The 13,162-nt window shown below is 38.6% G+C and overlaps 1 protein-coding gene across 1 annotated transcript in view; it reads right to left on the reverse strand.

Moving 5' to 3' along the window:
• LOC111153822 (cullin 5) overlaps positions 1 to 13,162 on the reverse strand; it is an 89,208-nt gene that overhangs the window by 36,858 nt on the left and 39,188 nt on the right. The window contains exons 4-7 of the mRNA XM_022513075.1: positions 11,301 to 11,477; positions 9,341 to 9,482; positions 7,792 to 7,937; positions 7,627 to 7,707 (exon numbers count right to left, since the gene is read on the reverse strand). Coding sequence (XP_022368783.1) covers positions 7,627 to 7,707; positions 7,792 to 7,937; positions 9,341 to 9,482; positions 11,301 to 11,477 — 546 coding nt within the window. The remainder of the gene's footprint in view (positions 1 to 7,626; positions 7,708 to 7,791; positions 7,938 to 9,340; positions 9,483 to 11,300; positions 11,478 to 13,162) is intronic.

The following is a 13,162-nucleotide window of genomic DNA, read 5'->3' on the forward strand; positions in this document are numbered from 1 at the left end:
TTCATTGACCTGTGTGGCCAGTGGGACCAGTGACTCAGTCCTTCTGGGAAGTGATCTAATTTCTGTTTATGTGGGACAGACAGAGCACTGAGTCATGTAGCATTCCTGACCTCATTCACTAAAAACCAATCTCTGTGACAACCGAAAAAAGCCTCCATAAATTTCTATACTATTTCCTAGAGGTAGATGTTACCTTTATTGAAAACCCCTGGCCTGGAGATTTCAGTTCAAAATATATTAGCCTAGTTCAAAAATATTAGAATTCAAATGTTCTCCACAATGAGACTGAAGTCTGCCCTCTACTTTTCAGACTAACTTCCAAAACTTTCCGACACACAGTGCAGGCATCAGAAAAAAATCGTTTATCAGCTCCCCACTTTTTCCCCAGCTTTTGCTTACTGGCATCTTCAAGTTGTGATATTTAAAGAATTCACAACATGACTAACTTTCCATGGATTCATCTCTGTCATAATCTACTGTATTAATGACACGCAATTTTAAGTAAAAATCTGTAAAAGGATCCTAAAGATATTATTGTCATTACATAATAAATTTAACATCTAAACATTTCACATATAAGCAACTTAGAGGAGGGGCACCTAGGTGGCTCGGTGTATTAAGCATCCGACTCTTGATTTCAGCTCAGGTCATGATATCAGGGTCGTGAGATTGACCCCCACGTCGGGCTCTGCGCTCAGAGTGGAGCCTGTTTATGATTCTCTCTCCCTCTACCTCTCCCGTGCTGCAGCTTGCTCTTGCTCTCTCAAAACAAAACAAAACTAAAAAAAATTATGAGAGGAAAATCTTGGGAATAACTTTTACTGGCTGTATAGGATATGTCAAAATTCCTCTGGGGCAAAAATGTTTATCCATTAAAAAACAGGATACCGTGTTCGTTCCTAAAACGGAAGAATGGCTTAATGTGAGGAACTCTGTAAATGTGATTTATTGAATTAGTCCAATGGAGGAAAATGCCATTCTTCATAACATGTTTTTATTTTTATATTTTATCTTGATTTTAGCATCACAGGAAAGTTGCAGAAACAGCACAGAGGCCCCATATATCCACCACCTCATTACCCAAATGGTAATGTCTTACACAACTACAGTATAACTACCAAATCCAGGAAAAGAGTATACCACTATTAACAAACGACGGATCTTACTAGAAATTCACCAGTTTTCCCACAAATGTGTCTTTCCCACTCCAGGATCCTGTCTACAAGCCCACACCGCAGTTCATCACTGTTTAGATCTCCTGCTCTCCCCCAGTCTGCGGCAGCTCCTTGGTCTGTATCTCTCTCTCTTTTTTACTTTTTTTGGTTTGTTATGCTCTTGATACTTTTATCTTTCTTTAAAAAAAAGGGGAAAAAAGATATTATTTATTTATTTATTTAAGAGAGAGCGAGCATGAGAGGAGAGAGGGTCAGAGGGAGAAGCAGACTCCCTGCAGAGCTGGAACCCTGATGCGGGACTCATGACCTGAGCAGGAGGCCGTGGCTTAACCAACTGAGCCCCCGCCCCCGGCACCCTGATCTTGACACTTTTTTTTTTTTTTAAAGATTTTATTTATTTGACAGACAGAGATCACAGGTAGGCAGAGAGGCAGGCAGAGAGAGGAAGTGAAGCAAGCTCCCCGCCGAGCAGAGAGCCTGACTCGGGGATCGATTCCAGGACCCTGGGATCATGACCTGAGCCGAAGGCAGAGGCTTTAACCCACTGAGCCAACCAGGCACCCCAAGATCTTGACACTTTTAAAGAAGAGTAGTCAGTTACTGTGTAGACTGTCCTCCAATTTGAGATTGTTGAATCTTTTCTCATTAGAATAAGGTTATGCATTTTTTATCAGAATACCACAGGAATGAGGTATTCTCAGTGCAGAGATATACCATGTCAGTATGTCCCTATTACTGGTGATGTTAACCTTAATCACTTGATTAAGATAGCGTCTTTTGGATTTCTCCATTGGTTTTTCCCTTAGTAAATATCTTGGGGAATATATTTTGAAACAGTTAATGTACTCCATTTTACCTCATGCTTTTAGCCATTAATTTTAATATCCATTAATGGAGCTTGTCTACAACTGTTATTACTGTGATATTTGCCTAACAGTGATCGTCAATTTCCCTTCATGCTTGTAAGGTGAAACTCTTCTGTAAGAATGAGTTTGAGCCTCTTCCAAATGTTTGATGGCCAGTATTAGGTACATATTTGTGTCATGTGTCTGTATCTTTTCCCAACATTTTTCTATCGGGTGCTTACCTATTTCTGTTCTTCAATTTTTATTTACTTTATTTTTTAATTTAAAAGATTTTATTTATTTGACAGATAGAGACATAGTGAGAGAGGGAACACAAGCAGGGGGAGTGGGAGAGGGAGAAGCAGGGTCACCGCTGAGCAGGGAGCCCCATGTGGGGTTCGATCCCAGGACCCTGGGAGCATGATCTGAGCTGAAGGCAGACGCTTAATGACTGAGCCACCCAGGCACCCTCATTCCTCAATTTTTAAAAGTTCTTTATACAGCAGGGCTAATAGACCTTTCTCTGTGATATATGTTGCAAATATTTTTTTCCCAGAATGTCAGTTCTCTTTTGACTTTATGGTTCTTTCTGCAATTTTAAAAATGTAGTCAAATTCATCAATCTCTCCTTTTATTGGCTCTGAATTCTGAGTCATGTTAAAAAGCCTTTCCCTACACCAAGGTTAAAAAAAGGAATCATTCTTGTACCTGTATGATTTCATGTTTAGCGTTTCAATCCTTGACCCATTTAGTGTTTATTCTTCCGAATGCTGTAATACACAATATCATCTTTTTCCAAATGGCTACTGCATTGTCCCAACACCATCTTCTAAGTGTATTTTTAAGTCTATCTTTATACCCCAGTGATTTGAGATCCAACCTGTCACACAGAATTCTGGACTGTCGACTCCATCCCACTGGTCCACTATCCATTCATGCGTAATTACCACACTATTTAATGGAGGATGTTTGAATGTCTGGTAGGGCTTTCTCCACACAGTTTTTCTTTTCCAGTATTTTCCTGGCTATTCGTACATGTTTATTTTTCCACACAAATTTTCACATCAACTTGTCTTAACTTTATTAAATAGTTGTTAGTATTTTCAATGGCATTACAGTGAACTTATAAGTTCTTTAGGGAAGAACTGACATCTTTATAACTCTAAGTCACAGGGGCGCCTGGGTGGCTCAGTGGGTAAAGGCTCTGCCTTCTGCTCAGGTCATGATCCCAGGGGCTCTCTGCTCAGCAGGGAGCCTGCTTCCCTTCCTCTCTCTCTGCCTGCCTCTCTGCCTACTTGTGATCCCTGTCTGTCAAATAAATAAATAAAATCTTTAAAAAAATAAATAAGTAAATAAACTCTAAGTCACAGAATTTAAGAACAAGGGATGTCTTTCCATTTTTTCAAGTCACTTCTGTGTTTTTTCAACATTTAAAAAGTTTTCCTCTTACAGGTTTGGTAATTTCTTGTTAAATTCATACCCAAGAATTTAATTTTCTTTGTTATTACCATAAGTGATGTTTTCCTTAATATTATATCCTGTTTATTATTTGTGTATAAGAAGACTATTGGGTTTTGTATGTTAATTTTAAATCTTAACTACTTTTCTGAATTGCTTTATTGTTTGAGTTCATTTATCATTGATTGTCTGGAGTTTTCCAAATATACTATCATATCATCTCCAAACTGAGGGTTTTACTTCTGCTCACCCATTCTCATGCCTCCAATTGATTTCTCTAGTCTACCTGCGGAGGCTAATACCTATTATACGATGTTAAACAGCAGCAGAAAGAGTGGGCATCCTAGCCTTGTTCAAGATCTTGGTGGAAATGACTCTAGTGTTTCTTCATTAAATAATATACTGGCTTTGGGACTAAAGTATATACATTTCTGATTATATTCTTTATAGAAGAAGAACAAATGAATAATTTCTCAACATAACAAAATGCATAAATTATGCCAAAATCCAATACGTGTTTAATGATGAAAATGTGGAAGCATTCCCATCAAAGACTGCAGAAGCAAGGATCCCCCATATTTAACATTTTCCCCCAAAACTATTAACAGATTTAGTCTACTGAAGGAAATAGGAAATATTAGTATTAGAAAGGCAAAAGCATCATTATTTGCAAATGATGTACTCAGCTGCTTGGAATACCCAAGATAACAGAACTCTGATAAACAATGAAAGCATCCAGGGAGCTGCTTAGTGTGAAAGTAACATTACTTGAAATGTACATCTGACCTGTAGGAGGCTTGGCCTCACAATGGGGTACTACCTAGGTGAGATTTTCTCTACTATACACAATACAGGTCCAAAAACTTGTTCTGCCTATATTAAAAACTGGTCAAGTTTAAAAACTTGGTATTGATTTATACCAACTAAATACAGAGAAGATAATTGATTTACCATAATAATTTGCTAATTTACAGAGAAAAACATAAATGCCAAAAAACATACAGATTTAAATCTTAAATTCTGATGTGCATTACAGTATAGCCCCCTATGAAGGGACTGTAACAGTAAAATATATCTTCCCTATACCGTAACTACCCTCCATTAATAAAAACAGTCTAACAGGTAAGTATATACCATTGCATGTTCTTTTTTTTTTTTAAAGATTTTATTTTATTTGAGAGAGAGAGAGAGAAAGAGTGAGAGAGAGCATAAGAGGGGAGAAAGTCAGAGGGAGAAGCAGGCTCCCTGTGGAGCTGGGAGTCTGATGCAGGACTCTATCCCAGGACTCCAAGATCATGACCTAAGCAGAAGGCAGTCGCTCAACCAACTGAGCCACCCAGGCGCCCCACCATGCATGTTCTGATGGCCAATAATTCTTCTCAGAGAATCTAAGACAGTAAGTCTGTTCTGAACAGGGTATGGTATGGAAAGTGACTTGCTTCTTACTAACTATTCAAATAATGCTGTTGATACTTTATATCAGTACTTGGTGACTTTTTTGGTTTATTGTTCTTTCCATCACAACATACTTCATTTTAACATGTATCATTTCTCTCTGAAAACAGTAACTATAAATCAACAAATACATATAATAAAGGTTATATACAAAGTATAAGGACCTTAGCTCACTGAGGTATATAAACAGTAAAGCATCTTCATTAAATCTGAAATTCCCAATGTTATAATTAATCCTACAGTTTTGGTACTTGATTTCTCCTCTGAACTAAATATTGCTGTGCAAACTACATATTAGTCCATGTTGTTAAAAGTTAAGAGAGTGATAACCTTTGAAGAAAAAGACTGTGAGAGTAATTCGGAGGGAGCATGATGAATGATTTCTGAATTGCTAGTAATTTTTGTTATGGTGATTTTATAGGTATTCTCACTTTCTAAGAATGCATACCTGAGATTTCTGTGCACTTTCCTGTTTATATCTTAATACTTGAGTCAAGAGTTAATTTTTAAAAATAAGCAGAAAGTCAAAACAAAATAAAAACAAACCACACAAAAAGACCTCCTACATTCCAAATAAAGTAGAGTTTCTTTGGAAGCATGCTGTATTACACTCATGGTCTCTCTGTTGAAAACAGTAACAAAAAAACTTATCTTCAGAGCCCTAAAGTCATTCAGCTTGATAAGATGCTCACACAATTTGGTAACTGTGGAAAAGCAAATTCACATCATCTATGTTAACTTTTCCTGCGTGCGTGTATTCTAAAGTCAAAAGGGAGGGGCTCTTGGGTGGCTCAGTTGGTTAAGGGTCTGCCTTGGGCTGGGGTCATGATCACAGGGTCCTGGCATCAAGCCCTGCACTGGGCTCTCCGCTTGGCGGCAAGTCTGCTTCTCCCTCTCGCTCTGTGATCTCTCTTGGTTTCACTCTCTCTCAAGTAATAAATAAAAATCTTAAAAAAATAAAAATAATAAAAATAAATGAAGTAGAAAGGGAAGCTCACATGTGCTATACCAACTGTCATGTGTATTCGATTATCTCTACCATTTCTCATCCTCTTTTTCTTGCTTTCTCTTATTCTTAGTCAGACATCTATCTTCACATGGATATGATACAACTGTAAGTCGTATAAATTAGAGGAGAAAAACAACAATTGTATGCTACTGAAACGGCAACATCCCCACCCAAATGCTGTGGGCACATGGATCAACTCTAACTCCTCTCACTAACTCCTACTTCTCCCTTGGGACTGGGACTTAACTCTTCCACCCGACCTCCCTGGAGCCAGGCTTCGGGAAACACTAGGACTCCATTCCCTTGAACATCCAGCCCCACCCATATGACCCCAGGTTCCACCTCTGGGTGGAACTTCTTCACCTCTCTCCTCTTCTCAGCTACATCCCAGTTGCTATAATCCTATGTGGTACTCCTAAGCCCCTGCATGAATCACTGCAAAACCCCGATACCTTCTCCTCTTCTCTCTTCCCGAGCCCAATTCATCTTTCATTCCGTCACCAGACTAACCCCCCCACCGGAGGGATAACTCTGAGCATGGTACACTTGCTTAAAAAACACTCAATGGCCTTTCCCTGCATTCTGGATGAAGTCCAAGCCTGGCTTTATATTTCTACAGAGAATTTCTATAAACAGCCACGAAAGTAGCCCTCTTTTCTAGCCAACATCAAAGTTATTTTCTCCACTAGAAGAGGAAATATACTGTAAGTTACGCAAAGCAAGACAAACTGAAAAAAAAGTGGGTGAGGAGGGAATTCCAACTCAACCTGTTTTCTCAACAAGGCATAAACACGACTATCATTCAAGACGGAAGAGCCAAAGAATAGTCAGAAGCAAATAAATAAATAAATCCATCCAGAGTTCGAAAATGGTCACAGGCAAACAGGAACGTCGCCTCCCTGAATGTAAATCTACATCTAGTCCCTAAGCTGCAAAGGCTGAAGGGAATTAGAAGAAACACCATTGCTATATGTGAGCCATTTCCCAGACTCTCGGTAAGCCTGACTCTCTGTTTTCCTGACTACAGCACATTTAGGTCATTCTCCGTAAGAAAACACTTAGGACAGATACTGTAGCAAGGCTACTACCTCTGATCAGTTTTTGTTTGGTTTTTTAAGGAACTTAAAGTATAAAGAAAAACAAAATAACAATATAAAGACTGATGTTCCCTGATCAAGTAATATTTTACCTCATGACAAGTTTGAAAACATCCTCCCATAACAAGAAGAAAAATCCCCTAGAAGTAATGATTCGACTGGTGCTAATTCAGTGTTCACAGCCACTTTACGGAACATAATCACTGCGAATAACAAAAACAACTTTATCTCTGTGGAGCATATTTTACTCGCAACATGAAAATCACCAAAATGGTTAGCTACAGATACACATACAACATAATAGAAGGAGACGTTTTAAAAATTAAGTACATTAAATGCAGTAAAGTCTAGAGCAGGGATGGCAAATAGATCTCTTGCACGTCAGCTCCAAAGAATGATGACTGAGCTCTGCACCAGGCACTTGGCCGGCTGTGCTTGGGCGCACGGGCGAGAGGACTCACTGCGTCAGTCACGTCACTCAGAGGCGTGCGAAGCGTGAGTAAGAACACTCAGATCACGTATTTGCCATCCCTGGGCCACCGTGCTGGAAATAATCTCCAAGAACACACAATCACACAGTTACTTACTGCTTCAACAGAGTTACACTCCCGTCTGGTTTCTAAATAACGTAGTGCTCGCTTTTCCTCTTCCTTTAATTTAGCATCTGCCTGCCCAGAAGCAAAATAGCAATCATTTTTTAAGAATATCAAGAGAAGAGCTCAAATTATCACATATACTAAGTTCTGACTTACATATTTCATATAATTCTGTACACCATTTTGTTGTAAATACGAGGGTGCCTGTGTTCTATAAAATCTCTCTGTTGAATCCAAGTATGCCTTCTCAAAATTGTCCCTATAAATTTGAAGCTTATCCTCAGGATTAGAACAAAGGTTAACTGAAAAACAGAAAATAAAATTTTACTCTAATTATGTTTCAAATCAGTATTTTGAGTACAATAAACGAAGTAACAAATAGTAAGGAGTCATTATGGGCAAGGCACTCGGATAATGCTCGAGAGAACATAAATCACGCAAGAGAAAATCCTTCTCTGTAAGAGACTATATTATAAAGGTAACAGCACAAGGCACTGAAGTGATAGACAGTACAAGCAACACGGGCTACAGTATTTCTGAGTAGGAGGGAGAGTGACTTCCAACGAGATGATCAAGAAACTATTCATAGCCAGGACGGGATGTGAGATGAGTCTTAAGGAAAAACTAGAACTTACACAGAAGCTAGTATAGTAGGTAAATATTGGGAAGTACAAAATCACAAGGCCAAGTTAGGGTAAAACAACCAGGCTGTGTGAGAGGAAAGCAAGGTGGAATGGGAAGTTAGAGCGGCTGTGGACAGCTGCGGCTCTCAGGCGACGCGACCTGATTTCAGCATCGTGTGCCACTGAATGGTAAGAAAAATACTAACAAAATAGTACTTAAAAATTAATCTTGTGAACAGTCTATGGGTTAAATGATAGTGGTAAGATCACTAGAAGAAGACGGTTTCAAAAGTCCGGAAGCAGAGTTTACACGGTATAAACAGTGGTAGTTGAAATCAGAAGGAATAAATTTCAACAACACAGCTAACAAAAGCCTACAGACTTTGATACCTAAAGAAACATGGGGGCAACAGAGAGAGCCAATCAGAGACAACTGAAGGTTCATTAATACAACAAATTCCTACTGAGGCATACTCTGTGCCCACGTTCTATGTTCAGTAAAGCTACAGTGTCAACAACACAGTTAGCTAAAATATGATGACAGGGAGTCACCAGTACCAGGAAGCAGTGCGAGAGAGGCCTGACCCAGTCTGGAGATCAGGAAAGGCCTCTGCCAGCAAACAGGGTGAGGATGACCTACAAGGAAGGCTGGAGGACGAGTATTCTCAGGGAAATTAGTGTATCTGATTTACAGAACAAATGCGAATATCATGGTCAGAAACTGAAAAGTTCACAGAGGAATGTGTACATGGAATAAACGTACTTCCTGAAAATGTAAGTACAAAACCAGTTACCACCTTTTCTGAGCTACTGATTCAAATCTACATTTCTCTAATTTAGGTCACTAAAAGGATTCACCAGCCAAGAAATGAGTGAGATGGAGAAAACCAGTATTAACCACACAAATATGGATTTTTCTGTATTTTCTTGGAGATACTTAATACCTTCTCCGGGCTCTTAAAAGCACTGGCACTAAGAGTAGATGTGACTATTTGAGAGCACACATAACTCCAAACATACTATTCTGTAATGGTCTTGGAATTTTCATAAAAAAATTATGATCACAAAAGTTCAGAACATACCATAGGATTCTCTTACTCCAATGACCAGCTGAGAATCAAAAGCTTCTCCTAATCTTTCTGCATGTACCAGCTTCATTGCACTATCTTGGAGTCTGTTTTTTATATTTGAAAAAATGGACTCATTCCATGTATCAAGCATGAGCTAGGAAAAAAAGAAATATGCAATCATCTCGATTATTAATATACCAGACACATACAGACACAAAAAAATTTAACTATAAGCACTAAAAAAGGAAATCTAATTCTTTAGTTTATATTCACTTGAACGCTTGAGGAACTAGTGTATTTAAGTTTGGTAAGAAACACATGGTAACTGTTAGCACAAATTTCAAAACCAACGTAACTGGACTTGAACTTCAGCTCTGCTACTCATTTACTAGGTTTCCCCTCTGTAAAACAGGACAGATAATAATACAAATTTCAAGTGGTTGTTGTAAAAATTAAATATAGCAAAACATGGAAAAGGTTACCTCTCCTACAGTTAGAGGGTTAAATTTCAGTACTAGTGGTGTTTGGAATGCTCACGTACATGTTTGTATAAACACATAATAAATGCAAAAAGCACCAAATGAAAACCTGCGTTTTCTGGACCTTAAAAAAAAAAAAAAATACAAATCCACCTGACAGATGTTCAGTTTAAATGATGATGTTTATATACACATCCACCATGTATTATCATTCCAAGAAACTGTGTCAGATACAGAAACTATATTAATGACAACAGCATCGCACAAGTGATGACATAAGCAGGTATGTGACAGTCACTACGCACCCAGAACTGCTCTAAGGACTTTCCACACTCATCTAATCCTCAAACCGATAAAGAGGTACTGTTATCTCCCTTTTTAGAAATGTAGTGGGGTGCTGAGAGGAAAGCAAGCTTCCCCACACTTATACAGCTCATAAACGGCAACAGTGGGATGCGAATCCAACAGGTCTGGTCCCAGAATCTATGCTCTTAATCATTAAGTGATGCTGATTCCTGTAATCAGTAGGGAATGGTATAAATTAAAAGAGTAACAGAAAAACAAGAGAGGACAAGATTACGAAACTGCAAATTAAAAAGCATCTAGAAGTGTTTTCTTTTTTTTTTTTTTGTGGGGAGGGGGATAATGCCTCACACTGCAGTCATTTCTGCCACCAGAGGACCCCTGGGTGTCTAAATTCACAACATCCCTGTCCACATCAGCACGAAGTTTAGAAGCTGGGGAGGGGCAGGAATGCCTACGCCACTATCTGAACACCTGCTTTGTTGCCATAACCATCACAGCAAGTAGCAAGCTGCTTAAAGTTCAAGAGGCATTTTTCACTTTTTTACTTTTCAAATCTACGTTTCCACTTCATTCTCAGAAACATGAAATCATATGAGAAATGAGGACAGAGAGTTTAGGTCATTACTGATTGAAGAGTTGAAAAGAAAACCTGAGATTCTACTTTCAAAGCTGAGTTCTTTCCATTAAATCATGAGGAGTTACTGGACACAGAGCTTCTAACTAGAAACCACACAAAAATATGGAAATAAACACAGTACATAATCAGTTCATGATAACCCTAATCAAGGAAAAAGGAAATCATGAAAATAACAGTTTAGCCACAATTAAACACAAAGATACAAGAAGGTAACCTAATGAAAGACTTTGGAAAGAGGAAAAAAAGTAATCTACAGGAAGGAAACAGTACAAAGGAGAAGAAGGAAACAATGCTGAAGACAGAACCAGGAAAAGGAGAAGCAAGGTGGTAGCATGTGAGGACACAGACCCACGTGACGTAATGCAGGGGAGCGTGGCTGAACGTGGATGGGACAAAGTCAGTGGTATTCCGTAAAACCCAGCAGCAGTCGAGAAGGGATTTATACATCAAGTAGAAAAAAACCACTGAAAGTCTGAATTACTTTCTAAAGTTGTAAAATCGCCCTCTTTCTGAAGAATATTAGGGTCAAAAGTGCAAAAAATTAACTTACTTTTCGAACAATACTGTCTTCTACAGTTGATTTTTTATTGCTGCCCTGTTTACCCATTAAAGTAATCTCCAGCTGACAAAAAGGCTTCGGTAAAATATCGCACTGTGTAAAGAATTTTCGCCATTCAACAATGTATGCCTTTAGCAAAGCTGTATCATCTTGATGGCTCAGCACTCGCTGGGAAAAAATAAAAAGAATTGTATGAACTTGAAATATATACAGGTAGGTGCTTGAAAGAATAACAGAACCTATTCATGCTATAAATACATTTATTGTACAAACTATATTATATCCAAGAGAAATTAAAACATGTTCACAAAGACTTACTGTGACAATCATGTTGGTACATACATAAAATCATAATGTACACATGAAACTAAAGAAATGTTTTATGTCAACTATATCTCAATAAAAAAACCTCCTAAAACCCTATATCCCTTAAGTGATCACGTTTTTATCCTCCCATAACTACCGTTCCCATCCATCCCCTCCCTGGCCCTAGCAACCACTAATTTACTTTCAGGGTTTATACACTTGCTTGTTCCAGACTTTCACATGAATGGAAACATGTAATATGCAGACATTTTTGTTTTAAAATTTTATTTATTTATTTATTTGGGGGGGTGGGGGCAGGGAGGGATGGAGGAAGCACATGTACATGAGCAGGGGCAGGGAGAGAGGGAATACCAAGCCCACCATTAGCTTAGTGCAGAGCCTCACCCAGGCTTGATCCTACCCTGAGATCAAGACCTGAGCTGAGATCAAGAATCAGAAGCTTAACCGACTAAGGCACCCAGGTGCCCCTATAAAATGTAGACATTTAAAATTGGCGTCTTTCATTTTACAGTTTCAAGGGTCTCTCAAGTCCTAGGATGTATCAATACTTTATTCCTCTTATGGCCGAACACTATACCATTTATAGATACACCACACTTTGTTTATCTGTTGTGTCCACTGATGGACTTGTGGGTTGTTTCCAGCCACTGGTTATCATGAAAAATGCTGCTATAAATACCTACATCCCAAAAGAAGTTCATAAAAAACCTGTCCATAGTCAGCAAGAAAAAAAGTGAGGACAAAATCAGAAATGAAATAGGAGACATTACAACTGCTAACACAGAAATACAAAGGACTGGGGCTCCTGGCTGCCTCAGCTGGTAGAGCACGCAACTCTTTCTCTTTCTTTCTTCTTTCTTTTTTTTTTTTTTTTTAAAGATTTTATCTATTTGAGAGAGAAAACAAAGAGTATGAGTTGAGGGGAGGGGCAGAGGGAGAGGGAGATGCAGACTTCCCCGCTGAACAGAAAGTGCAATGCGGGGCTTAATCCCAGGACCATGGGATCATGACCTGACTCAAAGTCAGATGCTTAATCAACTGAGCCACCCAGGCGCCCCAAGCATACAACTCTTGATCTCAGGTTTGTGAATTCAAGCCCCACTTTGGGTGTGGAGCCTAACCTACAAAAAACAAAAACAAAACAAAACAAAAAAAACAACAACAAAGGTTCATAAGAGACACCTATAAACAATTATCTGGCAACATATTTGACAACATAGAAGAAACAGATAAATTCCATGAAACATACTCCTACTAAGACTAAATTATGAAGAAACAGAAAACCTGAACAGACCAATTACAAGCAAGGAGACTGAGTCAGTAATGAAAAACCTCCCAGCAAACTATATTCCCAGGACGAAACGGCAACGACAGTGAATTCTATCAAACATTTAAAGAGGAGTAATACCAATCCCTCTCAAACTCTTCCGAAAAACAGAAGAGAAGCAAACACTTCCAAACTCATTTAAGAAGTCAGTATTACCCTGATACCAAAATCAGATAAGGATGGCACAAAAGAAGAAAAT

The sequence above is a fragment of the Enhydra lutris genome, unplaced genomic scaffold (assembly GCF_002288905.1).
Source record: "Enhydra lutris kenyoni isolate GAN:26980312 unplaced genomic scaffold, ASM228890v2 scaffoldscaffold34, whole genome shotgun sequence".
NCBI lineage: Eukaryota > Metazoa > Chordata > Mammalia > Carnivora > Mustelidae > Enhydra > Enhydra lutris.